The sequence below is a fragment of the Tenrec ecaudatus genome, chromosome 6, assembly GCF_050624435.1.
Source record: "Tenrec ecaudatus isolate mTenEca1 chromosome 6, mTenEca1.hap1, whole genome shotgun sequence".
Lineage (NCBI taxonomy): Eukaryota > Metazoa > Chordata > Mammalia > Afrosoricida > Tenrecidae > Tenrec > Tenrec ecaudatus.
This window is the reverse complement of record NC_134535.1, coordinates 168155014-168182997: the sequence shown is the minus strand read 5'-3', so window position 1 is coordinate 168182997 and position 27984 is coordinate 168155014. Positions and strand designations below refer to the sequence as shown.

The window sequence follows — 27984 nt, the reverse complement described above, 5'->3', positions numbered from 1 at the left end:
ACAGAAAAAAATGTACAAGGGTCTAAGTGATGTGTTTTAAGATCGTTTTCATCATATACTTTTCTAAATTCTCAAGCTTTTGTTTTTTAAAATGGCTGTGAAACCAATGTCTTCAATATAGAGATTACTCAAAAGGTAATTTCAATTAAAGGGTGAGAACTATATTAAAAAGATTAATGAAAAAGGTCTTCAAAAGTATATAAAAAATTTCCATTGTCTTTCACAATTCCATTTTTCCACAAAATATTTGAAGCTGCCTCATAGATGTCTATACACACTGATACACATATAAGGCGCTTCAAGAACTTCATGAAAAAATAAAATGAAGAAGATAATGAATTTTCTCATGAACTTTTTGAAGTTCCCTCATATATAACATTATATATAAATTACTCTTAGTAACTTAGTGAAGGGAAAGCTCTTTGTACTGTTTCTGAAACCTTGCTGGAAATTATCTCAAAGTACTAAGAATGTGTTTACACGTTACGGTAGAGAAAGAGTTTGACATAAACGTATGTATGGAAGTATATCTATGGCTAATGGATCATTTAAATACATTATAAGATTGTGATGCTGATGAGGTAAAATCAATACACTTGCTCCTCACTTATGGACGATTTTGTTCTTTACATTCTAGTATTTACAAGAATAATTTTAAAAACTATTATTCAACTATTTTGAGATTAGCAAGGCAGCGGGCCTGCTTGGCAACAACTGTGCAACATTCCCTCTCAGAGAGAGGGTTCTCCAGGTGGCCTCTGGGAAGCTGGATCACACTACTCATAGCCCTTAACTTCGTCCTACTGCTGGCAAAGTGGCCTCTTCCTGGTGCATGGCCACTGCCTTTAAGCAGACATGCAGGCAGCAACAAACGAGTGGGTACCTGTGCTGTAGTTCTAGCACCCAAGTGAATAGAGACCCAACAGCTCACAATTGCTTTGAGGTTGGAAGGGAGGAAAGAAAGAGGAAGTAGAGAAGAGTGTTTGGAAGAAATGTATTCCAGTTTGATGCCTTTATGTCCTCTCCTACAGTGGAGCAGGTGAACATCACCGGCGGTCCTGTCACCCTCCACAGAAGCTGTCTACCTCAATGATCTGGCCTGACAGCAGTGCAGGCTTGCAAAAGTGCAAACAGTGCTCTGAGACCCAGCACGGAGGAAAGGTGACATAGTTAAGCTATAGAAAGTTCAGTTACACGTCTGGTTTTATCCACTTAGCCTCCTCCAAGCCTCCTCCTCCACACAGGAGTAATCCATAACCGACCTTGTGACAGTGATATGAACATCAGCTAAATCTCAGCTATTTTTATTTCCATGAAAATATTTTATAAATTTTTTAAAAACAGACAAATGATCTGGCAAAAGGAGTGGGAAAAACACCTCCATTTTTATATGACAATCTGTCCTTGGAATCTGACCATATCAGTAATTGAGATACAGATGTACAAGGGAGCTTCAAAAAGCTCGGGAAAAAAATTGGTCTAAAAGGGAGTTTTTCTATGAACATTTTTTAAACTCCCTTATTTATCTTTACTAAATCAAGACCGAGATGGGAAAAGCTAATATATTAGCTACAAATTTAAAATACGTCAACATAAATGCTATCTTGGGGGTGAAAATAACATTTCTTTTATAAAGAACATTCTGTAAGTGACATTTTATAAAAAAAAGTTTTTTAAAATTTATCTATACTCACTTTTTAAAATAAGAAAATTAAAGCGATGTAGGAGCCCCTAATAAAATGTTTTTTAAAAAATAAGAATATTAAATTCAAGCAATAAGAAAATAATGCCCACTCTACCTTATTGTAACGATCGTGTGGAACAGACTGTAAAACAATTGGTTCCATTGTAGAAACATTGGCAAATTGGACTTCTGGAATATACAGGGCACAAACCACATGAGCCCAACCTAAAAATGAATAAAGATAAAGTAATTTAGTGCTCAATGAAACTTTTTCAAAGAAAAATAAGTTCATTAACTTACTCAGATGAGTCTTTAAATGCCTTTAAGCAAGCACAAAAGAATATAACAAATTCCCGTAACTAACCTTTACTTCCACTGCAGAATAGTCAAACCACTATCAATTTTGTTCTTAATAATCTCTCCAGTAATTACACACAGTACTATAAATAAAGGGAAATACTTTTTAAATTCAGAAGCCAGGAATCGCTGTTCTTATGCCAGATGAAATAATCTAAACTACTTCAAAGAACCAAATTAAAATATAACACAATACTTTAAGTGTGAATAATTTACTTTTAATATAGGTTCTAAGTCAATATTATTTTTAAAATACTCACTTTAAGATTACTTTTTTTATTACTATTTTGTAATTGTTGTTGTTAGGTGCTGTCAAGTCAGTGCCAGCTCATAGCAACCCTGTGTACAACAGAATCAGACACTGCCCAGTCTGTGCCATCTTCACAACTGTTCTTAGGTTTGAACCCCACGCTGAGCCACAGTGCGAATCCATCTTGTCGAAGGTCTTCCTCATTTTTGCTGCTCCTTTACTGTACCAAGCAGGACTCATTTTCACTATTTTACTTTAAACTATTTTAGAATAAAAATTATCATTTTACTGCTACCTTTTCTGTCAAAGTATCACAGAGGAGATGTGATAGTGAAGAGTTACTGGGCCAAATGGAAAGGGATAAAGGTCTATTGTTGCCCTAGGGCATCTGACCATTCCCAAAGAAGCAGCTTATGAAGGGGTATCTCAAAAAACCTAATGCTCATTTGTTTTTTTGATGTGAGGGAGATAATGCAGTTGGAGTTCATTGCACCAGATTAGATTATTAATCAAGCTTTCTATTTAAAGGTTCTAAAAAGATCGCGGAACAGTGTACAACAAAAAGGGCCCAATTTGTGGTCTGGGGACTGGTTTTGCAGCCATCTCAGTATGCCAGTTTTTCACAAAAAACAGCATGCCTCTCTTCCTCCATGCACCTGACTCACCTGACCTAGTTCCATGCAACTTCTTTTTGTTTTCATGAATAAAGAGGAACATGAAAGAACAGCGATTTGATAGCAGAGAAGAGGTAAAGGAAAAAACAATGAGGGAGGTGCTGCTGTCAGCCATCCAAACAGATGAGTGTGAAAAATGTGTCCAAAGTATGGAGTCACAGATTTGACAAATTTATTAAGTGTAATGGAAAGTACTTTGAAGGTGTTATGGTTATTTGGCAAAACAATTTAAATATGTAGCTTTGAAATAAAATTCCAGTTTTGTGGAGGTGCCCCCTGTAGATGGAAAAAGTACTTTCACAGTGTCAGAAGGCTAGTGATAAAGAAAGAAGAAAAACTCATCCCTCTTTCCCAACCCATTCAACAGGTTATAATTAAGAGTAAATTAAAATTTCATCAACCCTCATGGACCCTAGGCTTTGATTTCATCTATTCAACTGAAATGGGATTAAGAAATTCTAAGTTACGAAAGTCTCTAAGAAAAAAGAAGCAAATGCATGTCCTCTCTGGAGGAAAAAAAAATTATATTGAGGTACAAATAATTTCTACAATTTAAAATAATTTTCAGTACAATAAAAATCATCAAACACGTGACAAATAACATATGAATAAACACCAGCATATTACTATAAAAGGCCAACAATAAAAAGGAAGACCCATAACAAGCTGGATTAATGTAAGATAGTGGCTGCAACAATGGACACATTGTAAGGATGGTGTATGACTGTGTAGTGTTTTATTCCCTTGTGGATTCACCATCTGTAGGAACCAACTCAACAGCATCTAACAACAATAGCATTATATACTGCAGTTATTGGTATGAACTCAGCAACCCCAATGACCGAGTCAAACAACTTCAAAGGGTTTTTGAGGTTATAATCTTCAAGAGAGCATCTTTGATTTGGGTCTTTCCCCCCCCCCCCCGCAGAGCTACTAGCTGGGTCTGAACCAGCATTTCAATTACTGGCTGACTAGTAGCTTAACTATTTGCACAAGCATGGCTCCTTTGGGTCATAAAATGTAAGTATTAAAATAACTATGTAAATTGTATTCAAAGGCATTGAAGACAATACTGAATTTTCTGCAAAGAACTGGAGACTATACTAAGTCAGTTTAAAAAGCTAAAACACACACAACAAAATTAAGAAATGAGTGACTTTAGCAAATGTTTACAATGGATGAAAATACAATGAATGTACAGCAAAGCAGGAAAGAAGAAAATATCCAGACAGGACAAAAAGGAACAAAAAAAATGAAGCATTCATTAAGATTAATGCAGGAAACAAACCTACCACACACAGAAATATGTGTGAAAGTTACACAAAGAATTATCTGAACTAATACCTGAAAGCTACTGAAAGCCATAAAAGAAATACTATAAAACAAACACCAAGAGAAAAACACAAATCCACACTTAACTACACTACTAAACCTACACAAAGCGAAGGAATAAAAATGCAAGTTTCAAAAAGAACCAGAGACAAGTTTCAAAAATAACAATTGGGCAAATAAAAGAAGAAATTATCTCTAATAAGATTCCCATTAAGAACCATTACCCAAAAAAGGTTTTTTCTATGACACATAAAGAAAAAGTGAAAAATATAAGGGCACATAATTTATGCAAACATTGGCTTACTAAAATTAAATAATTATCAAATGGTCCTGCAGATCCTGTACAAATCTCCCCCATCCAAATTTTTAAAGTAAAATCTCAAGAAGACATATAAGTGAATATTCATAATAACGTTACTGAAAAGTATTAAAAAGATATCAATAAGTCCAAAGGGGTATAGCTGTATAGGAAACAGTTATCTGCAAATGCCTATCACTGAATTTGGACTCTTAGCAACCTTGGGGGCACAGAACCACCACCACCACGCTGGGGTTTCAAAGTCTGTCAATCTTTACAGGCGCAGAAAGTCTTATCTTTCCAGTGTGTTCTATACATTTAATACAATTCTGATCCAGATCAGAATCAGGATAGGTAAAGGAATAAACTAAAGAGTAACAACAAAGGACTCTTAACTTCCCTGTGGGCCGGCCCCAATCCCAACTACATGGAGACCTGCCCTTTCCCCCAGAAGATTCATTTCAGAGGACAGCACTGAAGCTGCAGCTCCGGGAGAGGGACATGTCTGATCAAAGCACACGGGAGCAAATGAAGGGGGCGGATGAGAGAGTGGAGCACATATTCTGGCATACCAAGCCTTGACGACTATAGTCCCGCTGAGAGAAGCCAATCCACAGAGAAGACCATATGGCCGGCCCCACTATGAGGCACAATACCTATAGCCCTACAGGGGACAACATTGGAAACACAGTGAGGGATTTGCGCCTGATCTGATCCCACCACAGGGAGGCAAAACACTAAGGGCATGGAACAGAACCGCAAGCAGAACAGAGCAACGAAGTCCCCAGGGAATACCAAAAGTAGACTTTGGGATCAGGGCTTGGCACCCCATCAGATTCAACTGGAAAACACTCCTAAAGGCCAAAGAACAGTCCTTTAACTAACTAAAGGCTTTTCTTTTATGTTGTTGTTTTGTTGCTTTGTTTTGCTCATGTTATTATCTCCACAGGTCTGTCTAAATGAGATAGGCTGGATGAACAATCTGGAGGAGAAAACAACAGAACTGATGGTTCAGGGGGGACATGGGAGAGAGGGAGGTGGGGGGAAAGGAAGTGGTGTTAAGAAACCCCAGGACAAGGGAACAACACCCAATCGGTGGTGAGGAGGGTGTGGGAGGATGGTAGGGCATGATCAAGGACGATATAACTGAGAGGAATGACTAAAACTCAAATGAAGGCTGAGCATGATAATGGGACAAGAGGAAAATGAAAGGCAAGAAATAGGAGGCAAAGGTTATTTATAGAGGTCTAAATAAAGGCATGTACATATGTAAATATATTTATCTATGATGGGGAAATAGATCTATGTGCATATATTTATAGGTTTAGTATTATGGTAGCAGATGGACATTGGGCCTCCACTCAAGTACTCCCTCAAGGCAAGAATACTTTGTTCTTTTAAACTGGCATTCCATGATGCTCACCTTCCAACACAACAGCTAAAGACAAAGCGGGTGCATAAGCAAATGTGGTGAAGAAAGCTGTGGTGCCTGACTATCAAAAGACATAGCACCTAAGGTCTTAAGGTAAACAGGTGGCCATCTAGCTCACAAGCAACAAAGCCTACAGGGGAAAAGCGCACCAGCCTGTGTGATCACGAGGTGCCGAAGGAATCAGTTATGAATCATCAAAGAACAAAAAATCCAGAAGATGTACACTGGTACAGATAGGAACTGGAAACGGAATCCAGGGCAGATGATCCTTTCAGGATCAGTGGTGTTAAGTGGCGAAACTGGGAGGATGGAGGGAAGGTAAGTTGGAGAAGAGGAACCGATTACAAGGATCTACATATAACCTCCTCCCTGGGGGATGGACAACAGAAGAGTTGGTGAAGGGAGACGTCAGATGGTGCAAGTTATGACAAAATAATAATTTATAAATTACCAAGGGTTCGTGGGGGAAGTTCGGAGGGAGGAGAAGCATGAGGAGCTGGTGTCAGGGGCTTAGGTGGAGAGCAAATGTTTTGAAAATGATGAGGGCAATGAATGCACAAATGTGCTTTACACAATTCATGTATGCATGGATTGTGATGAGTTGTATAAGCCCCTAATAAAATGATTTTTAAAAATCAAATCATTGTGAATGAGGGGTATTGCAGATTGTGAACCCAAAACCCATCTGTAGGCAACTGGACATCCCCTTACAGAAGGCTTGTGGGGAGGAGGCAAGCCATTCGGGGTGCAGTGTATCAACGATGAAATATAAAACTTTATTCTAGTTCCTAAATGCTTCCTTGCCTGCAAACCCCCCCACCCAAATCATGATCCCAATTCTACCTTACAAATCTGGATAGACCAGAGGGTGTACACTGGTACAGATAAGAGCTGGAAACACAGGGAATCCAGGACAGATGATCCCTTTAGGACCAGTGCTGAGAGTGGGGATACTGGGAGGGTGAAGGAAGGATAGAGTGGAAAGGGGGAACAGATTACAAGGATCTACATACAACCTCCTCCCCGGGGGGAATGGACAACAGAAAAGTGGGTGAAGGGAGACGTCGGACAGTGTACGATATGACAAAATAATAATAATTTATAAATTATCAAGGGTGCACTAGAGAGTGAGGAGCGGGAAGGAGGGAAAAAAATGAGCTAATACCAAGGGCTCCAGCAGAAAGTACATGTTTTGAGAATGATGATGGCAACAAATGTACAAATGTGCTTGACACAATGGATGTATATTTGGATTGTGTTGAGTTGTATGAACCCCCCCCCCAATAAAATGATTAAAATAACAAAATAAAAGGACTCTAATTTCCCAACCTCAAAATCTGAATAGCAGCCACAGTAATCAAAGCAGCCTGGTATTCATACAAAGATAAACACATAGAAAACAGAACAGAGAACCCAGAAACATTTACCTACAGACAACTAACTTTGTAAAAGGACCAAAACCCATCAAACAGGGAAGAGATAGTCTCTTCAACCAATAGTGCTGATAAAATTGGGCTTCCACTTACAGGAGAATGAAATATGACCCACATCTCACTCCATATAGTAAAACAAATTCAAGGAGTAATGACCTAATTAATGCAAACCCTAAAAACATAAATTATCATCAATAAAAAGGGGGGGGACAAAATTAGGGGTCCTAATACACTGCATAAATTCATTATCAAACAGAATCAAAACCCCACACAAGAAAAAATAGAAGGTTGATGCCTCCTAAAGATGTAACATTTAGGTGCATCTAAAGACTTGACCAAACAGTAAAAAGCGACTGGGGGGAGTAGGGTTGGCAGACATCCAAGACAAGAGACTAATCTCTAAAATCTATAGGAAAATTTAACACCTCAACAAGAAAAATATGGATAGCCCAATTTTAAAATGGTAAGAGAACCACAGATGACACATCTAGATATCTGACAAATATACAAAGAAATGCTCACATCACTAGCCATCAGAGAAATACAAATCAAAACAATGCAAGGATTGCTAGAAAAGTTGAAAACAACAACAATTTCTGGAGAGCATGTGGTGAGAACAGAATTCTCATACAATGCTGATGGGACCGTAAAAAACAGTACAGCCACCATGGAAAGGGATGTGACACTTCCTCAAACAATTGGGAAAAGAAATACCAACCAATCACTCTACAGGGAAAGAGGGGGGAAAAAAAGGAACAGCATGAACAGATATATGCATTGCAGCACTATTCACGATAGCAAGAAGATGGAACCATCAGTAGAGGAATTGATAAACTTTAGTACTTACAATCATATAGTACATACACATCATTAAAGAATGATAGAACTTGTGAAGCACCACACAACATGGACTGATTTGGAGGCTAATATGCTACTATGCTGAAGTTAGTCAATTACAAAAAGACAATCTGCCTGAGTCCACTATGTTAATTAGGTTTAATACCAATTTTGCCTCATCAAGATTTTCTGGTTTGACAGGTGAGAGTCCTAGCAATTCCCCATGATATGAACAAACACAACTTAACTACATAATGGGATCTTGCTGTGAGCAGCCAAACCGTTTAAAGAGCAGTGTGGGTTGCCAGGGTCACAGCCCCGATGCAAATGAAGTAACAGTTTTACATTCAACGACTCATATACATTGTTTTCATATCAATCACCGTAATCCCCGCAATATACTAATAAACCATCCCACCTTTTCTCTGTTCCTTCATTCTTAACCCTTCTGAGCTTTGTCTTTAGATAAATGTTACCCTTCTGATCTCAAATGATTAGTCTCCCTAGAATGGCTGTTTTCCTTATAAACCTGACTGAAACTGAATCAGAGATGAGAGATGGGAGTTCATTACCAGACCCAAAAAGTGATCCAAGATCAAAGTCCTGTGGTATCCACCAATCTAGTTTCCTACCAAACCTAGTTTCCTTCAAAATTTCTAGTTTACTTCAGCATCTTTTCCTCACTCTATCGAGGACATTCTAATGTGATCCCTTTTCCGAGTAGTTGATAGTGGTAGCCAGACACCATCTAGTTCTTCTGATCTCAGGGTGGTTAGAGTGATCCATCAGTTTGCTGAACTACTGTTTACATGTTTCCAGTTTTGACCAGACAAACCAACAGATGTACCTTAAACTGTCACTCACAAACTTTTAAAACATCTGTCATTATTCATCAAAGTAGAATATAGACTCTGTGGAACATGTTATACCAATTGAGCCTTGTGTCCCCAGGTTTAACAGCTCATTGATCCAAGGTACCGTACTGGTTATATCTAAGAAGTCTTCATAATTCTGTCCCCTGTATGCACCACCACATACATGGGTACAGTTGCAGCAAAGGTAAATACCCATGTACAAAATATCCTTGGTCAAACCAATATATATATGCAAATATATAGGTAAATGGGTATATGCAAATATTCTCCATCAAACCAATATATACAAACATATATAGATAAATGCAAATATCCACAGTCAAACCTATACATAGAGAATGTATGTGTATGAGTGTATACACAAAGACAAAAATGTTGGTATACACACATTCTCCCTCTCACAGTTGCTTAGGCCATGTGTCTATTCAGGCCAACTACTCGCTGATGATTATAATTGCAGGACTGTGTATTTAACAGTATTTACTGCTGGTGGCTTTCATTCTTTTATTCCTGTCAGTCCTTCCTTGCCTCAAGCATTTTTTTGCCAACCTCTTTTATTGTATACTATCTTCCCTATCCACCGAAGTCCTTGAAATCTACTTGATTTCTTGTCCATTTGGAAATCCTGTAATTGCACTAATTCCTTCTACTTATAATTGCCTTTGCAGATACATATATATATATATATGAAAACACACACGTCATGTATATATACACATATACCTGTGATTTCCTATTTTCAGTGCTGTAGGTTTTACATTTGGATACTTCTATCTGTACTGACTAATGGGTGATGCTGTCATGTGTGTTAATCAAAGGTTGTTATCTACCACAGTTGGTTGGTTCTCTTGTCGTAAGTCCCTTTAGTATTTCTTATAAGGTTGACCTGGTTTTCACAAATTCCTTTGTTTAGTGACAAGTGTCCTGATTCTAGCATAACATATGAGGGACAGTTTTCCTGGGTATATGATTATCAGTTGGCAACTTTTTTTTTCCTTTCCCCGTTTTGTACATGTCTTCCTATTGCTTTCTTTCCTCTGTGGTTTCTGCTGAGAAATCAGAGATTAGTTTTAGTGGTTATCATTTGTAGTTAACTGTTTGTGTTTCTGAAACTGCTACAGTTCTTGTCTTTGGTTTTGTAAAGTTTGATTATGTTAAATTTGGTGATTTTCTTGCAGGGTATGTCGTGTATGGAGTTTATTAAATACTTTGTATGTAAATATCTAGCTTTTCATGATGTTAGGGAAATTTTCTACAAGTCTTAAATTTTTTCTGTGGCTTATTTTTCCTTCTTTAATAGTGTCTTCCTATTCTAGAATTCCAATTACACACAAACAAATGCTCTTGATTGTGTCCCACAAAAATCTTAGGCTTCCTTCATTATTTTTGTTGTTCTTTTCTTTGATTATTCCTTTAGTAGATTAGTATCGAGGGACTTCTCTACAAGCTCACTAGTGTGGCCTACTGAATTCAATTCTACTCCTTCACCCTCTCCGTGGATTATCTGCTCCAATAGCTTGGTATAAGTCTTCTAAATTTCAATGGCTGGCTTTAAAATTTTTGTCAATTTAGTCTTGTAGTATTTTCCAGAATTTCTTTAAGGTTTTTTTTTTTTTTTGTCCTTGCTTTCAACTATCACTGTCTCAATCTTTCTCACTCTGTTGAACACATCTAAATACTGAGAAAGGTCTTCGGGTTCTATGTTTTGGTCACTCTGTTTTGTTTCTGATATAAACTTAAACTATTTTATCTGAGACTATGTGGTTAATACGCTATTTCAGTGATGATTTTGATGTTAGTAACTTTTTTTTCAGATGTTCTTTTTTATTTTTTATTTTTAACGATTTATCGGGGGCTCATACAACTCTTATCACAATACATACATACATCAATTGTGTAAAGCACATTTGTACAAAACATTTGCTCTCCATGTAAGCCCCTGGCATCAGCTCCATTTTTCTCTTCCCCTTCCTTCCCCACTCTCCCCTCCCTCATGAACCCCTGATAATTTATAAATTATTATTTTGTCATATCTTGCCCTGTCCGATGTCTCCCTTCACCTACTTTTCTGTTGTCTGTCCCCCAGGGAGGAGGTCACATGTAGATCCTTGCAATTGGTTCCCTCTTTGCAACCCACTCTTATGCACTCACCATCTGTCTCCTACTGAGTATGATAAAGAATGGGAATGTGTGCTCTTTGCTGTTTGTGTGGCATATATTTGTGAGTGGGTTGGCTGGTACTGGCTGTAATCTAATAATGATCAGGTGGGTAGAGGTGCATGTAATGGCCCCTGACAGGCTGCAACAGGTATGGATGTGGCTCCTATCTATGGGACAAAGGAAAGCAAGCAAAAGAATAGCAGCAAACAAGATTAATTTTTTTAATTACTAAAAGATGGGACTACAGTCAGAAAATAACAATAACAAAAGGATAACTAAAAACAAGCAAGGGAAGGAAAATGCAATACAAAATGAAAATTGGGGGACAGCAAAGGAAAAATCCGTTTTTTTTAACTTAGAGAAAAATGATTTTCCAAAAGGGAAGGTAGGAAACACAAATGGAAAATGGGGGTGGGGGGGTGTTTCGGACTTCAGACATCCAGTTGTCCTCACCCTGTACCAGCTAAGGATCCCAAAGGGTAAGAGAATGGGTATGGAATGATGAAACGCATAGTTCTAAGTCCAGTTCTATAGGTTGTCTGGAGTCAGTGTAACTCATCTGGAAGTCGTTTATATCTCCTTACATGGTGGCGAAGGCCAAGGTCCTTGTTGCCATACAGAATTCTTTCCAGCATACCGGGCAGCTGGTGGCAGGGCAGTTGATTCTGTTCTGATGAAGCATAGTTCACATGCCTCTAGACACAGAAGTAATATACCCTGCACCCAATCAGCCATATGGAGGCTGAGCTGCGGCAGGGGTGTGGCCAGCCAAGGGTAGGAAGAATCAAGGCTGACCAAACTTCTAGTCAACAGGATGGTGTGGGGAACAGGGTAAGATCCCACGTCTCATCACTAGTTACCAGTTTGCATCTGCAAAGATTGTTGACTCAAACACTAATTACAAATGTTCAAGATGGCAAATCCCTCCTGAGGACAGGAATTCACTTGTCTCTTTTTGGGCCACTTTTGTCCAGCATCTTCTCCCTCAGGTATTCAATCAATTTCTTTATCCTTTCCTCTGAAGCTCAGGGTTCCAGAGTTGTCATAATCATCTGTCTCCTTGGTCTCTGGTTAGAATCTATGTAGCATGGATGCTTAGTTTCCCATTTTGTCACGAATCTCCCTCAAATGTTCTATTTTTCTTAAGTACATATATTTAGTTATAATAAGCACATCACACAATCATGCTAGACCAATCATACTAAGGTTCCACAATCACTACCACAATCAACTCTAAAACACCTTCCTGCTTTCTTGTGCCTTCTAGCGTAGACTCCTCATTTCCCCCTTCACTTCATTCTCCTCATCGCCAGGAAATTATTATTTCAATCACTTTAAACATGTCCTATTTCTTAACATGAACATGTTTATGCTATGTTTTGTGACTGTTCTGTGTGCTGAAACTTTTGAATTATTCAAATTTAAAAATACTTTAGACAATGTGATCCACATGGGCTCACTATGACAATTGCATACATACAGTCTTTTACACACAAAGTGGATGTATATTTTAAAGTTAGGTTTCAGCCAAATCAAATACAATATGTGAAATCACAGATAATTTTAATGAAAACTTACTGTTGGGGAGTAACAGAGAAGTAAACCTCCTTGCAATAAATTCAAGAAAGAATGGTAAGTGTAAAAATTGAATTAAAGGAAATAAAAATATCATTGTTGACAGTGCTTATATAAGTTTTATGTCCCACATAACTATTGTAGATACTGAGACACAGCAAACAAATAAAAATCCTTGTCTTCTAAGGTTGAGAGAGGAAAAGGTAGGACAAGATAATGAATAAACAGAGCAGTGAGAAAGTCATGCTTGCCACAAAGAAAATTATGCGTGATAAGAATGGCAAAACTGGATGACATCTGGGAAGATGGGGCCCATGTAGGGCTGCCCACAGGATGACTGATCACCAGATTGAAGGGTAAAGAGGCCGACCTGGGGAACTAGGAAATGAGACCAGGGCTTGCAGCTCCATAGGGTTCTTGTCAGTTCTCCCACAGACAGCACAGCTGTACGCAACACACACACAGCCCCTTTTCACAGTACCCGCATGTGCCATGCCTGCCTTGTCAGTAGGCGGCCACTCCCAACTTCTTTCCCAGTCCAGACGCCCCCATTCAGGGGCTCACCAGCATGGGAAGGTCAGTCTCCCCCTTAAAGGCATCCCAGGGATGCCCACACAGACTCCTGGAGGCCCAGGACGCTAGGACCCTTAGCAATCTGCTGAGTAGAGTTCCCATTGGGGAAACCCCTAGCCGTGGCCAAGCTTTTTCCCATGGCAGGGGCACGACTCGGCTCTGGAGACATATCTGGCAAGGTAGATGTGCGGCTGGAACCTGAAGCACATTGGACTCCAGGAGGTCGTTAGATTTGTTCCTATTTTCTTGGGAGAAAGCAAACACAAAACTCCTTAATATACCAAAGGAAATGGATCCCATCATTTCCGGTTTCATGGCACCTTTCCCACTACTGGCCTGCAAAATTGGGACCCCTGGTCCTTAGCCATGTCCCCCTCTGATCAAAAGCCCCACTTAGCTATGCCATCCATTATAAAAGCCCAATTCCACCTGAGGACCACACATAAGGGGTGGATAATTCTGAGTGGTGCAGGAATTCAGTATTTTAAAAATAACAGAAAGACTGCACTCTACATAATATACAGGGTCAATAAGGGGCTCTGGTAGATTCAATAGACCCCTCACTAATCCCAAACACGATAACCTCTGGAACCTGTTCCGTCCAACTCATTAACACAAACTCTGCTTTAAGTTACTAAGTAAAATCACATCTTCCGTAACCCTCTTTTCCAACTCATTAAAAATTACTTAACAGAAAGGTTTCCTATGATAAATATACCACTTAAAATCTACATCTGAGCATCTATATACCCTAATCTTCCTACTAACCTAAATAACACTCCCTCCTAACATACACACAATAACATTTTCCAGCACCTTTCTGATCCTCTCCGAATCTAAAGAGCCAGCTCCTCCCACATACACACACATCCCAGAAGATTTTGTACCACCTTCAGCACAACCAAGATGTGACCCAAATAGCAAGCAGCAGCTACAGTAAAAAAAAAAAATCTAGATAGAAAAGGTGATCCAAGCGCAACACTTCGCAAAGCAGCAGCCCTTGAATCTCCAGAGAAAGAATGACGGAGAATGCTGTTAAGAGACGTACACAAAATTAAAAGATCTATCCTGAAAACTGATGAAAAAATAGAGAAACTAGAATCCTCACACCAAAGGGATATCCAAGAGTTAAAGAATAACGTAGCAGGAATAAATAAAAAGGTGATTTCAACAATAGAATGGAAGAAATGAAAAACCAAATCAGTAATCTCAAAAACAACCAAGAAGAATTCAGCAAAGGACAAAAGCAATGAAACAAAGCAAAATAATCTTAAGAAAGCCCGAGAATAATGTGGGATTCCATGAAGCAAAGCAATACTCACATTATTGGGGTGCCTAACAGGAAGAATTAATAAGCCAATGTTAAAATAAGGGAATTCCTACAATAAATCCTCCACAGATGATAACCACACTCAGGAAGCAGAGAGAATACTAATTAAACAACAACAACAAAAAAATCACATCAAGGCATATAGTGGTCTAACTATCAATATCAAGGAGAAGTAGGGAATTATGAGAACAAGTACAGAGAGAAAAAACACCATATGGAAAGGTAAATGGAGAAGAATCAGTTCAGACCTCTCTACAGAGACCCTGCAGGGATGGAATTGAAGCAATGTTTTTAGAAAGTTGAAAGACAACAACTGAAATCCAAGAATCCTCTATCCAGCAAAGTAAAAGTTTTCTCAGGAAACCCAAGAAAATTTGTAAAATCATAACTAGCATTACCAAAAAATACTTTCCAGTTCTTTATGGGCAAAAAACAACAACCCCAACAACGGCAGCAAACATGAGACAACAGGAGGGTCTAACAACACGCAGAAACAAACACACTGAATAAAAACAGTACCCTAAACAGTACAGATCCAATGAAGAAACGAAGACAAGAATATACTCCTCACACCCACACTCCACCCTATTAAAAAAGAATGAAAAATATAAAATACAAATGTTATAAGACAACAGAAATTAATCTACATTTAGATTTAATTACATTGAAGGTTAATGGTTTAATCACACCTATTAAAAGACAAAGAGTGGCACACTGGATTGGCCAACAAAATCCATTAACCTGCTGCCACCAAGAGACAGAGCTAAAACTCACCAAAAAAACTGACTGAGTCAAAGAATGGCGACGTTTACCAAACATTCAAAAAAAACAAAAACCCCACAGGTAGCAATACTAATCTCTGATACAACAAACCTCAAAGTACATGATTAAGTAGAGATTAAGAATCGGCATTACCATAATGCTCAAAGGATAAGAGACCAAGAACCCAAAAACATAATAAACACATGCACAACAAAAAGCCCTCTTGAAATTCAACCAAATCCTCGAAGACATGAAAAGAAATTACTGGATCAACAATTATAGTAGATGATTTCAATACACCACTCTTAAAGAAATATACATGAGCAAGTAACGGCATAAGTGAACAAACAAAGAAAACCCTGCACATTCTTCTCCTATGCACATGTTCTAAATAGGCTAAAATTTCTAAAATATACTAAATTCTAAAATTTGGTCATATTCTAAAATAGACCAAATGTTGGGACACAAAACAAGCTTGAGAAAATTCAAACTAAGAGATCATTCAAACCATCATCTCTGACCACGGTGCCGATAAAGCTGGAAATCAACAATAGAAAGAACAGCAAAAGACAAAACACTTGGGAGACTCAATAACATACTTCTCAAAAAAGAATGGGCAATTGCCCAAATTAAAGAGGGAATTAGGAGGTTACTAGAAAGCAATGAGAATGACAATACAACATACGAAAACCTGAGATGTACCCAAGGCAGTTATCAGAGGTCATTTTATTGCAACAAATGGATACATGGAAAAAACGAGGAAAGAATTATAGTCAGTACCTTAACACAGCACCTCCAGCAGTTAGAACAGAGTCAACAGCATAATCCTTCCAACAGCAAAAGAAAAGAAATTATAAAAATTAGAGCAGAGATAAATGAACTGGAACACAGAAGAATAATGGAAAGGATCAACAATATTGACAAGCCACTAGCAAACTTAACAAAGGGGGGAAAAAGGAGCAGCTGTCAATATCTAGAATTAGGGATGAAACAGGGAGAGTCTACACGGGAGCAGACGAAGGGGGAGGCGGGGAAAGTGGAGGCCATGAGGACAATGTTCCCAATTAGAGTAGCCAGTCCACAGAGAGAACCACATGGCTGGCCCCAATATGAGACATGACACCCCTCACTGACCCACAGCACCACAGGGGACAACACTGGAGACACAGTGTGAGAACTGCACCCGATCTGATCCCAAAACACAGAGGCAAAACACTAAAGGGGTGCAAAAGAACAGCAAGGGAACGGAGAGGTGAGGGAATGCTGAAGGTGGAGGGCGTGGTGCCCCAACAGACTGAACTGGAAAACACTCCTAAAGGCCAACAAACAACCCTTGAACTACCTACAAGCTTTTCTTTCTTGTTCCTGTGTTTTGTTTTGTCATTGGTCTGTTGTTGTTCTGTTGTATATTGTTGCTTGGCTTTGCTCTGCCTTGCTTTTGTGCATGTTATTATCTCCACAGGTCTGTCTAAATAAGATGGGCTGGATGAACAATCTGGAGGAGAAAACAAGGAGACCGACAGTTGGGGGGGGGGGACGGGACGGGGGGGGGGGGGACATGAGAAAGGGGAAGGTGGGGGGAAAGATAGTGGTGTTAACAAATCCAGGGACAAGGGAACAAGTGATCCAAATTGGTGGTGAGGAGGGTGTGGGAGGTCTGGTAGGGTGTGATCAAGGTTAATGTAACCAAGAGGAATTACTGAAACCCTGGTGGGGACTGAGCATGACAGAGGGACAGGAGGAAAGTCAAAGGAAATAGAGGAAAGAGGTAGGAGGCAAAGGGCATTTATAGAGATCTAGATAAAGACATGCACATATGCAAATAGATCTACATGCATATATTTATAGGTTTAGTATTAAGGGCAGTGAATGTACAAATGTGCTTTACACGATTGATGTATGTATGGGTTGTGATGAGAGTTGTATGAGCCCCTAATAAAATGATTTAAAAATAAAAAAGGGTGATTTACAGTTAAAAAGAAAACAGGGAGAGTCACGACAGATGCTAAGCAAATATAAAGTCCTATATGAAGAAAACTACAGAACATTACTACAACAAACAAAAAGGGATCTTCACAAATGGAAGCATATTCCATGTTCATGGGTTGGAACACTCAGTATTGTGAAAGTGGCAATACTACCCAAAGCAATTTGCAAAAAATTCAATGCAATCCCGATTCCTTTCCAGCACCATTCTTCAAAGAAATGGAAAAACAGATTACTAACTTCACATGGAACAGGAAGAAGCCCAGGATAGGCAAAAAACTCCGAACAAAGAAGAACAAAGAAAAAGAAGGTGGTCTTACACAATCTGACCTCAAAAACTACTATATAGCCACAGTTGTCAAAACAACCTGGGTACTAGTATATAATGATAGATACTCATATCAAAGGATCAGGACAGAAAACCCAGAAATTAAAAATGCCTGCATACAGAAACTGATTTTTGACAACGACCCAAAAAACATTAAATGAGAAGCAGATGCCCTCTTCAATAAATGGTGTTAGAAAAGTTGGGTACCCATAGGCAGATGAATGAAACAAGACCCAAATCTCACTCCATGCACAAAAACAAACTCAAGGTGGATCAAAGACCTAAATGTAAAACCCAAAGCTATTAGGATCACCAATGAAAACATTGGGACAAAGTTAGGAGCCCAAGGTTCAGGGAATGCAAAGGCTATCAGAAGTTATTGAAGCAAACACATTCCATGGAAGATAAAACAGGAGAGTGAGACCTATTAAAAATAAAACGCTTGTGTACATCCAAAGACTTCATTAAAAGAGTAAAAAGAGAGCCCACAGACTAGAAAAGGATATTTAGTAACCACATAACAGATAAGGACAAATTAAATTACTAATATCTACAGAATTTTACAAACCTACAACAAGAAAAAAACGAACAGCCCTCTGAGAAGGTTGGCAAAAGACCTGAACAGATGATTCACAAAGGATGACAGTACAATGGCTAATAAACTCATGAGGAAATGCTCCCGGTCACTAGTCATGGGGGTAATGTAAGTCAAAACAACCTTGAGATACCACCTAAAACCCATGATTGTAGTCCAATATAAAAAGAAAGAACAAGGAATGTTGGAGGGTGTGGTGAGATAGGAACTCCACTGCTGGTGGACTTGTAAATAGTGCAAGTGAACCAGTGGTATGGCAATACCTAAAACAGATGGCAATTGAAATACAGTATGATCAAGCAATACCATTATTGGGCACATACCCAAAAGAACATCACGAACAGATGTATGCGGCCTTGTCCTCCTCCCACCATCCACCTCCCGCAGCATAGTTCACAATAGCAAGAAACTGGAAACAGCCTAAATTCCCATCAAAAGAATGGATAAAAACACTACATTCACATAATGGAATACTACATATCCCTAAAAAAATAGCGATGAAATTATAGAGCAGCTCAAGGCGGAGAGGAATCTGGATGACATTATACTCTGGAGAACCCCCCCACCCTCTAAAATTGAGGGATGGGAGGAAAGTGTTCACTAAACAATGCTTGGGAAAGAGGAGTACAGAAAACCAAAAGCATAAGTGTGACTTGAACAGTTTAATCTTTGTCTACACATCCCCCCTATGATGCACGCTGGACTTGATCTGGATTTCAAAATTTTCTGCATTTTTGGTTTATATTGTTTTGTGGTTTATATATATATTGTTTTGTACATAATGGAGTGTATCTCAGAGGTGTTAGGTCATTGGAGTTCACTTTTGAAGCTGTGTTATATGCTTTTTCATTTTTTCAGTACATGAAACCCAGGATTGATGAACCTATAAGGACAGCAGTAGAATAAGGGGCTTGGGGAGAGAGGGTATAGTGTTAGATGGGAGGGAGGGAGTGGTAAACAGGACACAGTGTCACAGAGTCCATTTAGAAAAAGAATGTTTGGGAAGTGATTGTAGTAGCAATTGTACAATTCTACTTGACACGATTGAAATACAAAATGATGTATGTACTAAATCCCAACTAATAATTTTTGTAAGGTAGGGACACAATGTAGGGGAAAATACGGCAGCACTATTGATGTGGCCAAGTAGGGTTGCTACGAGATATAAACTGGTCAAGAAAGACCCATTTATTAAGGTACTGCTTCAAGAGACTTGAAGGATATGAGCCCTAGGACTATTTAGAAAATGTGCATCATGATAACGGAATAAGCTTCCCTCAGAAGCTTACTCTTTCTTCATAATGTTTTTAATCCGTAAACTCTAATGAAATGTATCCCCCCCCTGATGGATTTGAAATACCAGTGACAGCTTCCAGCATCACAGCCACTCGCAAGCTACCACAGCACAACAAACTTGACATGAGGCAGTCATCTGAACGCAGCAAGGGAATACTGTGTGGTTTAAAAATCATGAAAAGATGGGCATCAGGAATATATCCTTTCACCAAACAATCTGTATGTTGAGCAAATAATCAGAGAAACTGGATTAGATGAAGAAGAATGCAGCATCAGAGTTGGAGGAAGCCTTATTAACAACATGTGATTTTCAGATGAAAACAACCTGGCTTGCTGAATGTGAGGAGCACTTGAAGCACTTGCTGATGAAGATCAACAACTGAAGCCTTCCGTATGCATAATAACGCAATGTAAACAAAAGGAAAACCCTCACAATCAGATCAATTAACAAGGTAAAATGGGGGGAAAAAAAGGGACGAAAATTGTCAGAGATTTCATCTTCCTTATTCTCAATACGCAGGGCGGTAGCAGTCAAGAAATCCAACAAAGAATCAATTTGGATAGATCTGTTGAACAAGTTTCTCTTTAATGTGTTAAGAGTAAAGATGTCATTTTGAGGATTAAGGTGCACCTGACCAAAGCTATGTTATTTTCAATAGCCTTTTATGCATGTGAAACCTGGATACTGAGCAAGGGAGACTAAAGAAGACTTCATGCATTTGAATTTTGGTGCTGGGAAAAACAGTGAAAGGACCATAAACTGTAAAAAGAAGCAGCAAATGTAATGCAAAGATGGCGAGATTTCATCACATATTTTGGACCAGTACCAGAAAGCCCAATCTCTAGAAAAGGTTATCATGTTCAGAAAAGTGGAAGGTCGGCCCCAAAAGAGGATGTCAAACTGACATGATATAAATCCAAGAGCCTTTATACAATTGATGTATGTATATGTATGAACTGTGATAAGAATTGTATGAGCCCCTAATAAATTGTTAAAATAAAAAATAAAAAGCAAAAAAAAATAAAATAAAAAAATAAATCCAAGAGCACGGAATTCACTGGGGAAGGGTTAGAAAAGGTATCAACATCACCTTTAAAAATATATAAACCTCAATGAAGGATATGGAGAAACAACAGCTTCACATTTTCATCTTTTTAATAAAGGTTTCTAATGTTTTACAGCAATATATTTTATTTACCTTCATATGATAAAATATCAGGAGCTAATCTATAAAGTTAAGACAATAGCAATACAAAGAGTTTTTAAAAATTAAGCAATCTGCTACTATCAGTAACATATGGATTGTGTGTACTCTCTTTATATAAGAAGAAAAGGACATAACCTTCATGGTATTTTTACAAAAACTTGTAAATTCAAGATAATTATGAGAATAATAGCAGACAAACTCAGATTGAGACAATCTACAGAACAGTTGGCCTGTATCCCTCAAGACTGTCAAGGCTAGGGGAAAAATTTTGTCACCAATCACAGGAGTCTGCTGGGACGTGACAGCTAAATGGAAGGTGATGCACCTTGGATGCAATTTTAGAAAAAAAGATATTAATGGAGAAAACGGCTAAATCTCTCAAAGGAGTCTGGAATTTAGTTAATAGTACTGTGCATATCAACTTAAGTTTTAATAAACATATTACAATAACAAGAGGTTAGTAATGGTTTTGTGTTAATATATAGGAACTTGCTACTCTACCTGCATAACTTCTAAAAATCTAAAATAATCCAAAAACAATCTGATTTTAAAGTTTCTTGTTTAAAATCTAAACAAGTAAAACTAAGAACACTATTATTAACTCTTTTCAAAAGAGAAGTGGGGAAGATAACGATATTAATGAAAAAGGACTACCGTATATACTCGACTACAAGCCGACCCGAGTATAAGCCAAGGTCCCTAATTATTACCTGGGAAACCAGAAAAGCGGATTGACTTGAGTATAAACCTAAGGTGGGAAATGAAGAAGCTATTGGTGCGTTTCAATAATCAAAACTAATGAAAATAAAATTACTAAAAATTGAGACATCAGTGGCGTGATGTATTTAAATATTTTAAATAAAAAACATAAATAAAAGGACAAGTCATTTAACATTAGTAAACCAGCACAGTAAGTGGAAAATAAGTTCCACAAAAACAATAAGGCATCTTTTGATAAAGAAGAGTCTTGAGGGTGGACATGTAAATATGAAAAGACACAAGGTTTATGTAAACCACCTGTACAGCCTTTATGCCCAATTGGAAAGAATTGAAATTTTCGTGTCAGAAATATTCAGTGAGAACTATCTGTAATTAAAGTTTTAAAGTAATTTAACTATTAAAAAAAAACAATAAGGCATCAACAATGATACCCTAAGAGTACTATTCCCTGAGCTCAATCAGCCACCAAGCTAAAATATAAAGAGTTAAAATCCTTCAAAACCGGATTCCTCATCATCATCCGTATCCCAGTGCAGAGCTTCAGCTGGTGTGAGGTCATCATAGACGCTGTCCTCACTGAGATCACCGTCATCACCATCACTGCTGTCATTTTCATACAGAGCGCAATCTTCACTGCCATCCATAGCATTACTAATACTACATTTCTGGAAGGCACATGGCACCATGTCTTCTGGAATGTCTTCCCATGCATCTCGAAGCCACTTTGCTATTAACTCTATGTCAGGCTTCATGAGATTTCCTCCTTTTGTTAGTTGAGCTTGACCAGATGACATCCATTCATGCCACATCCATCCATCGCACACGGTCTCTAAAAGCCTTATTCAAAGATACACGTCATAGGACGGCTCTGATTGGTTAGATGTGAGTGAACAAACATTCAAAGCCCTGCAGGGTCAGCAGGGCTTTGAATGACCAGCAGAGAAATGGCAATCACCCACGAGATAAAGGGAGCTTGTCCTATTACCTGGGGGTGGGTGGGGGTGGGGTGGAGGAACGAGATGTTACACCTCCTTGGGGTACCACTGACTTGTGTATAAGCCAAACCCCAGTTTTTCAGCACATTTTTTTGTGCTGAAAAACTCAGCTTATACACAAGTATATATGGTACCTTTATCAGATATTATAACACATCATAAACAATACGGTATTGACCCATGAAGAGACACATCATTGACTAGAATAGAAAATTAGCCAAATCTCCTGGATTTGGCTAATTTGGAAAAATGAATTCTTCAAAATAGCTATTTGGGTAAATGGAGTCTTCAAAATAGCACATACCTCACATTTTACATTTTAAAAATTTCAAATAAATCAACTACTTTAATTTTTGTATAGCTATCTTCTAGAAAAAATCCTTGGGAGACTGTTTAAATAGTGGAATAGAAATAGTGTGAGTCTGCTACAAAATCCAGAGGCAATTTTAGAACAGATTGATGACAATGACTGTAACAATTAACTTCAGAATGACCACAAGAAAAATAAAATACTGCTTTCAACAAGATCTAAACTGCCTCCTGGATGGTTGCACTTAAATAAATGACTAAAGGACTAAATAAATAAATAAAATGCTATCTGGAAAGGAAAAACCCTACAATTCATACCACAGACAAAAGGAAGAAAAAGGTTAAAGAGCTAGACTCCGAAGCCCTCCCCTTCAAGTTCTTGAGGAAAACATCTGACAGTTTTAACTTCCTACAACAACGACACTGAAGACAGATGACAGTCTGTAGGGTCTGCCATATACCAATAACTTATCCAAGAATGCTCTTTAGCCTCTTGTATTGAACTGTCAAGATTGCATATTGCTTGACTTATAATTTATGGACTACAGCTACACTTAAAAAATGGGAGATAGTCACTTACAAATAATAGAGGATATAAGACTAGCGGCCATTTTTATGCTGAGGGACCACAAACTACAACTTCGCTGTGCTAATATGACCTAGGTTTATCTTAGATTGACAGTCTCACAGTTAAAACATTTTCTATAGGACCATGATTGGAGATATCTGAAGCTACAATTCAGTATCAAATCTCTATAGAATTGCAACTGTGTATAATTTTACTTTTTATATATATTTGGTATCAGCAAGTCACTGTGTCTCAGTTTAATGAATCCCCCAAACTGAAACTCACTCATACAGCTGCAGAGGAAAGGGCAATGAAAATAGGCTCTCTCATATGCTGTGGTGGAAGTATGAAATAGTACAACCTCAATTCAGAGAAATGTACTCAAATTATAGATGCATAACCTTGGACCCAAAAATTCACTTCTAAGAATTTATCTATGGCTAATTATCAACCTATGGATAATTACATGGTGCCAAGTTATTCCGTTCCCTAAAAAATAAATTTAAAAGGATTAATAAAATATTCCCTGTCCTAAAACAAGAGACCTGACCGGAACACACTACCATCAGCTCAATGTCCACTCCTGGCAACAATGTAAGCAGAGTAGAACTGTTGTGTGAGGTTGCCAAGGAGACGGCCCAGAGGCGGGCTGCCTCATCTTGACCCCCGTGAGGCTGTTAGTGGGTTCTCCCGAACCACCTTTTGGTTAGCAGTCCAACATTTAACCACTGTGCCACTAAGGCTCCTTTAAAATAATAGCTTAAATAAACTGTGGTTTATTTATAAATTACATATTTACAAGTCAATAAGGGAGAGAAAACAAAGTGCAGGTGAGCTTTCACTATTTTATGTGAAATTATTTGGTGGAATTACTATATTCCACACATTTGTGTGAAAAAAGGGCTTACTTATACGGAAAGTAACCCTAGATAGATACAAAGAATATAGTGACATTCCAGAAGGGAAACTACATGCCGGGGAGGCAGGAGTTGCACGGTACTACTTTTTTTTTTTTTTTTTTTTGCGGGGGGGGGGGGGGGGGTGGTGGTTTTGTAATTGTCAATGTATTTTCTTTTAACATTTTATTAGGGACTCATACAACTCTTATCACAATCCATACATACATCAATTGTGTAAAGCACATCTGTACATTCGTTGCCCTCATCATTTTCAAAGCATTGGCTCTCCACTTAAGCCCTTTGCATCAGGTCCTCTTTTTTTTTCCCCTCCCTCGCCACTCACCCCTCCCTCATGAGCCCTTGATAATTTATAAATTATTATTTTGTCTTATCTTGCCCTGGTGAGTGGGTTGGAAAGAGGGACCCGATTACAAGGACCTACATGTGACCTCCCTGGGGGATGGACAACAGAATAGGGGGTGAAAGGACACGTCAGACAGGGCAGTACTACTTTTTAATCCAATAAACAAGGGCACTGGGTAAAACCTAGAAAGAAATGGAATACGTATAAAACAAGTTTAAATAAAGCTCTGCATGCTGAACTGCATGGATACCATGGCTCTGAGAATACTACCCATCAAGTTAAAAAATACCCTAGAGCAAGAGCTTGGACAATTTCTGTCTATGCAATATGGTGCGTGTGATAGTTACAGGATGTGTCAACTTGGCAAGGCTGTGGTTTCTCAGTGGTTTGGAAGACACTGAACTGATAATCCCTCTTCTATTAAAAAAATATATAATGTAATCATGCTCCATTTTGTGATCTGTTGTAAGCAGCCAATCAGTTAAAAGCTGGAATATAATATTCTATAGATCTCACTCCCTTGGGATGTGAGTCAGCTCCTAAAGCCCTGTGACCAGTAGTCTGTCATTTTTAAGTTTAACAACCCTTGCAAGTGCATGAGTCAAAAGAAGCCCCCAGCGTGACATTTAATCCAGATTTCAGAAGTGCCAGTTTCAACAAGTCCCAAGAGTAATTTCCTTCAAAGAAATCTTGTATGTGTGCGTGTGCGCACTTCACAGGTTGTGCTCCTCTAAAGAATGCAGAAATTGGTAACAAAAGTGGTGTTAAAGCAGTGGTTCTCAACCTGCCTAATGCTGCAACCCTTTAATATAGAGTTCCTCAGGTTGTGATGCGACCCCCAGAACCATAAAATAATTTTCGATGCTACTTCATAACTGTCATTTTGCTGTTATAAATCAGGCACCCATGTGAAAGGGTCTTTCAACCCCCAAAGGAGTCGCGACCCAGAGGTTGAGACCCGCTGTTTTAAAGGAACAAACTCAAGGATGAGTTTTCTAATTAGTTCTAAAGTCTGGCTAGTCTTAAATAAGATTCTGACTCACAGTAAAAAGGGCACTGCTAAACCAAGGTATGAAGAAGCAATAAAATATACCACCTATTAATATGGTTAAGTTCTTACCTATTAATATGGTTAAGTACCAAAGACTATACAAAAAATGGTGTTATAAGAAAATGAAAGTGGCCACAATAGATCACAAAAGGACTACACTACATCATTACACAACTGCCAAGTAACATTGGTACGTGAATGCCAAATTACATCACTGCAACTCGAGGATCATGGTCCTCCCGAGTAGACATAAACTTAACCAGGATGGCTACTCTAAGTCTTGCATCCATTACTGCAAGACGTAATGTCATTAATACGCAAAACAAACCATGCATTCTTTACTGTTGTCATAAATGTGAAATGTCAGTTAAACAGATAGCTGGTTAAGTGAGATATTGCTATATAATCATAGTATGCTAAGCAATCACTAATTTATATAAAGGGATTAAGTGTGTACTGGAGTGTAGGGATGAAGAAAGTCTAGGCCACCTTCAAAAGAAAAAAGTGAATGAATAGTGTGAAAATTTAAAAAACATAAAACACAGTATTTAGACGTAACAATATTATCATCAGTAGTAGTAGAAGCTAACAAAATGAGTCAGTGGCTTATAGGGAACCTGAGTGAAGAATGGGAAGAGTACAAAAATAGGCCAGTAATTTTCATTAAAAATTTTACATAAGAGTGGCGTGCTGGGAGGGTAGAGGGGGAGTGGCTTGGAAAGAGGGGACGGATTACAATGATTTACATGTGACCTCATCCCTGGGGGACAGACAACAGAAAAGGGGGTGAAGGGAGACATCGGACAGGGCATATATGACAAAATAATAATCTATAAATTATCAAGGGCTCATGAGGGAATGGGGAGAGGGGAGGGAGGGGAAAAAAAGAGAACCTGATGCAAAGGGCTTAAGTGGAGAGCAAATGCTTTGAAAATGATGAGGGGAAAGAATGTACAGATGTGCTTTATACAATTGATGTATGTATGGATTGTGATAAGTGTTGTATGAGCTCCTAAAAATGTTTTTAAAAATTTACATAAGAGGTCCCCCCAAAAGAATTTATTTCAGAGGACATCACTGAAGCTGCAGCTCTGAGTGAGGGACATGTCTGATCAGAGCAAACGGGAGCAAATAAAGGGGGAGCAAGAGACAGCAGAGCACATTCTGGCACACCAAACCTTGACAATGATATTCCTGCTCAGAGCAGCCAGTCCACAGAGAAGACCATTTGGCCGGCCCCAATATGAAACACAACATCCGTCACTGACCCATAGCCACACAGGGGACAATACTGGAGACCCAGTGTGGGAATTGCACCGGATCTGATCTAACTAGATGGGTGGCTAGCCTCCAATCTCACTCACCCAGAGCCACCAACTTCATTTGCACAGTCCCTGCTCCAGCTGAGGTGAGGGTATGCCTTTGAAAGACTCGACCCAGGTGAGCACTACTTCCAAGTCTAGAAGCACATGAATCTGGCCTCATCAGGACATCCTTCCATAAAAAGTGGGCTTATGCCCAACTGGTCTCTAGGAATGACAGAATTCAATTCTTCCTGACATTTTCTGAACTAGGAAGGATTTCAACTGAGAGGACGAGTCCCACCTGGCCATCACTCCATGACCTTGATGGCTGGCAGAAGAGCAGTGCCCATCCCTAACGGATGCACAACCCTCACAAGTTCTCTCCCAACCCTGGTTTTCCCTTTGTTTCCTTTTGCTTTTCCTACTTCTGGTTATTCCTTTGTTTTCCCGCCTTTTCTATTTCTTTTTTCCATTCCTCTTTCATTCTTCTTTATCGTAATTTTCTTGAATATTGTCCTGTCTCTTTCCCTTTTCCTATTCCTCCCCTTCCTACTTTGCTTATTGTGGTTTTTCTCTTCTCTTGTTTTCATTTTCCTTTATATTTTTAAGTTATTTTAATATCCCTTGCTGTTGTTTGCCTCTCAGTGTTTTTGTTTTTCTTTCTGTCCTTTTTATTATTGTCACTTTTTCTTTCTTTTGGGTAGTTGGCTGGTTTGGGGTGGTTGTTTTCTCTCATTTTCACGTTTCCCCCCAACCTTGTTTCACCCAATAGAAGAGAGCATGGCTGTG

General features: G+C 38.6%; 1 protein-coding gene across 7 annotated transcripts in view; it reads right to left on the bottom strand.

The window, feature by feature from the left end:
- The window catches only part of MLLT10 (MLLT10 histone lysine methyltransferase DOT1L cofactor), a 229093-nt gene that overhangs the window by 132491 nt on the left and 68618 nt on the right, over positions 1-27984 (bottom strand). For all 7 annotated transcript variants that reach the window (XM_075552468.1, XM_075552469.1, XM_075552470.1 and 4 more), the window contains one exon: positions 1800-1909. In XM_075552468.1, coding sequence (XP_075408583.1) covers positions 1800-1909 — 110 coding nt within the window. The remainder of the gene's footprint in view (positions 1-1799; positions 1910-27984) is intronic.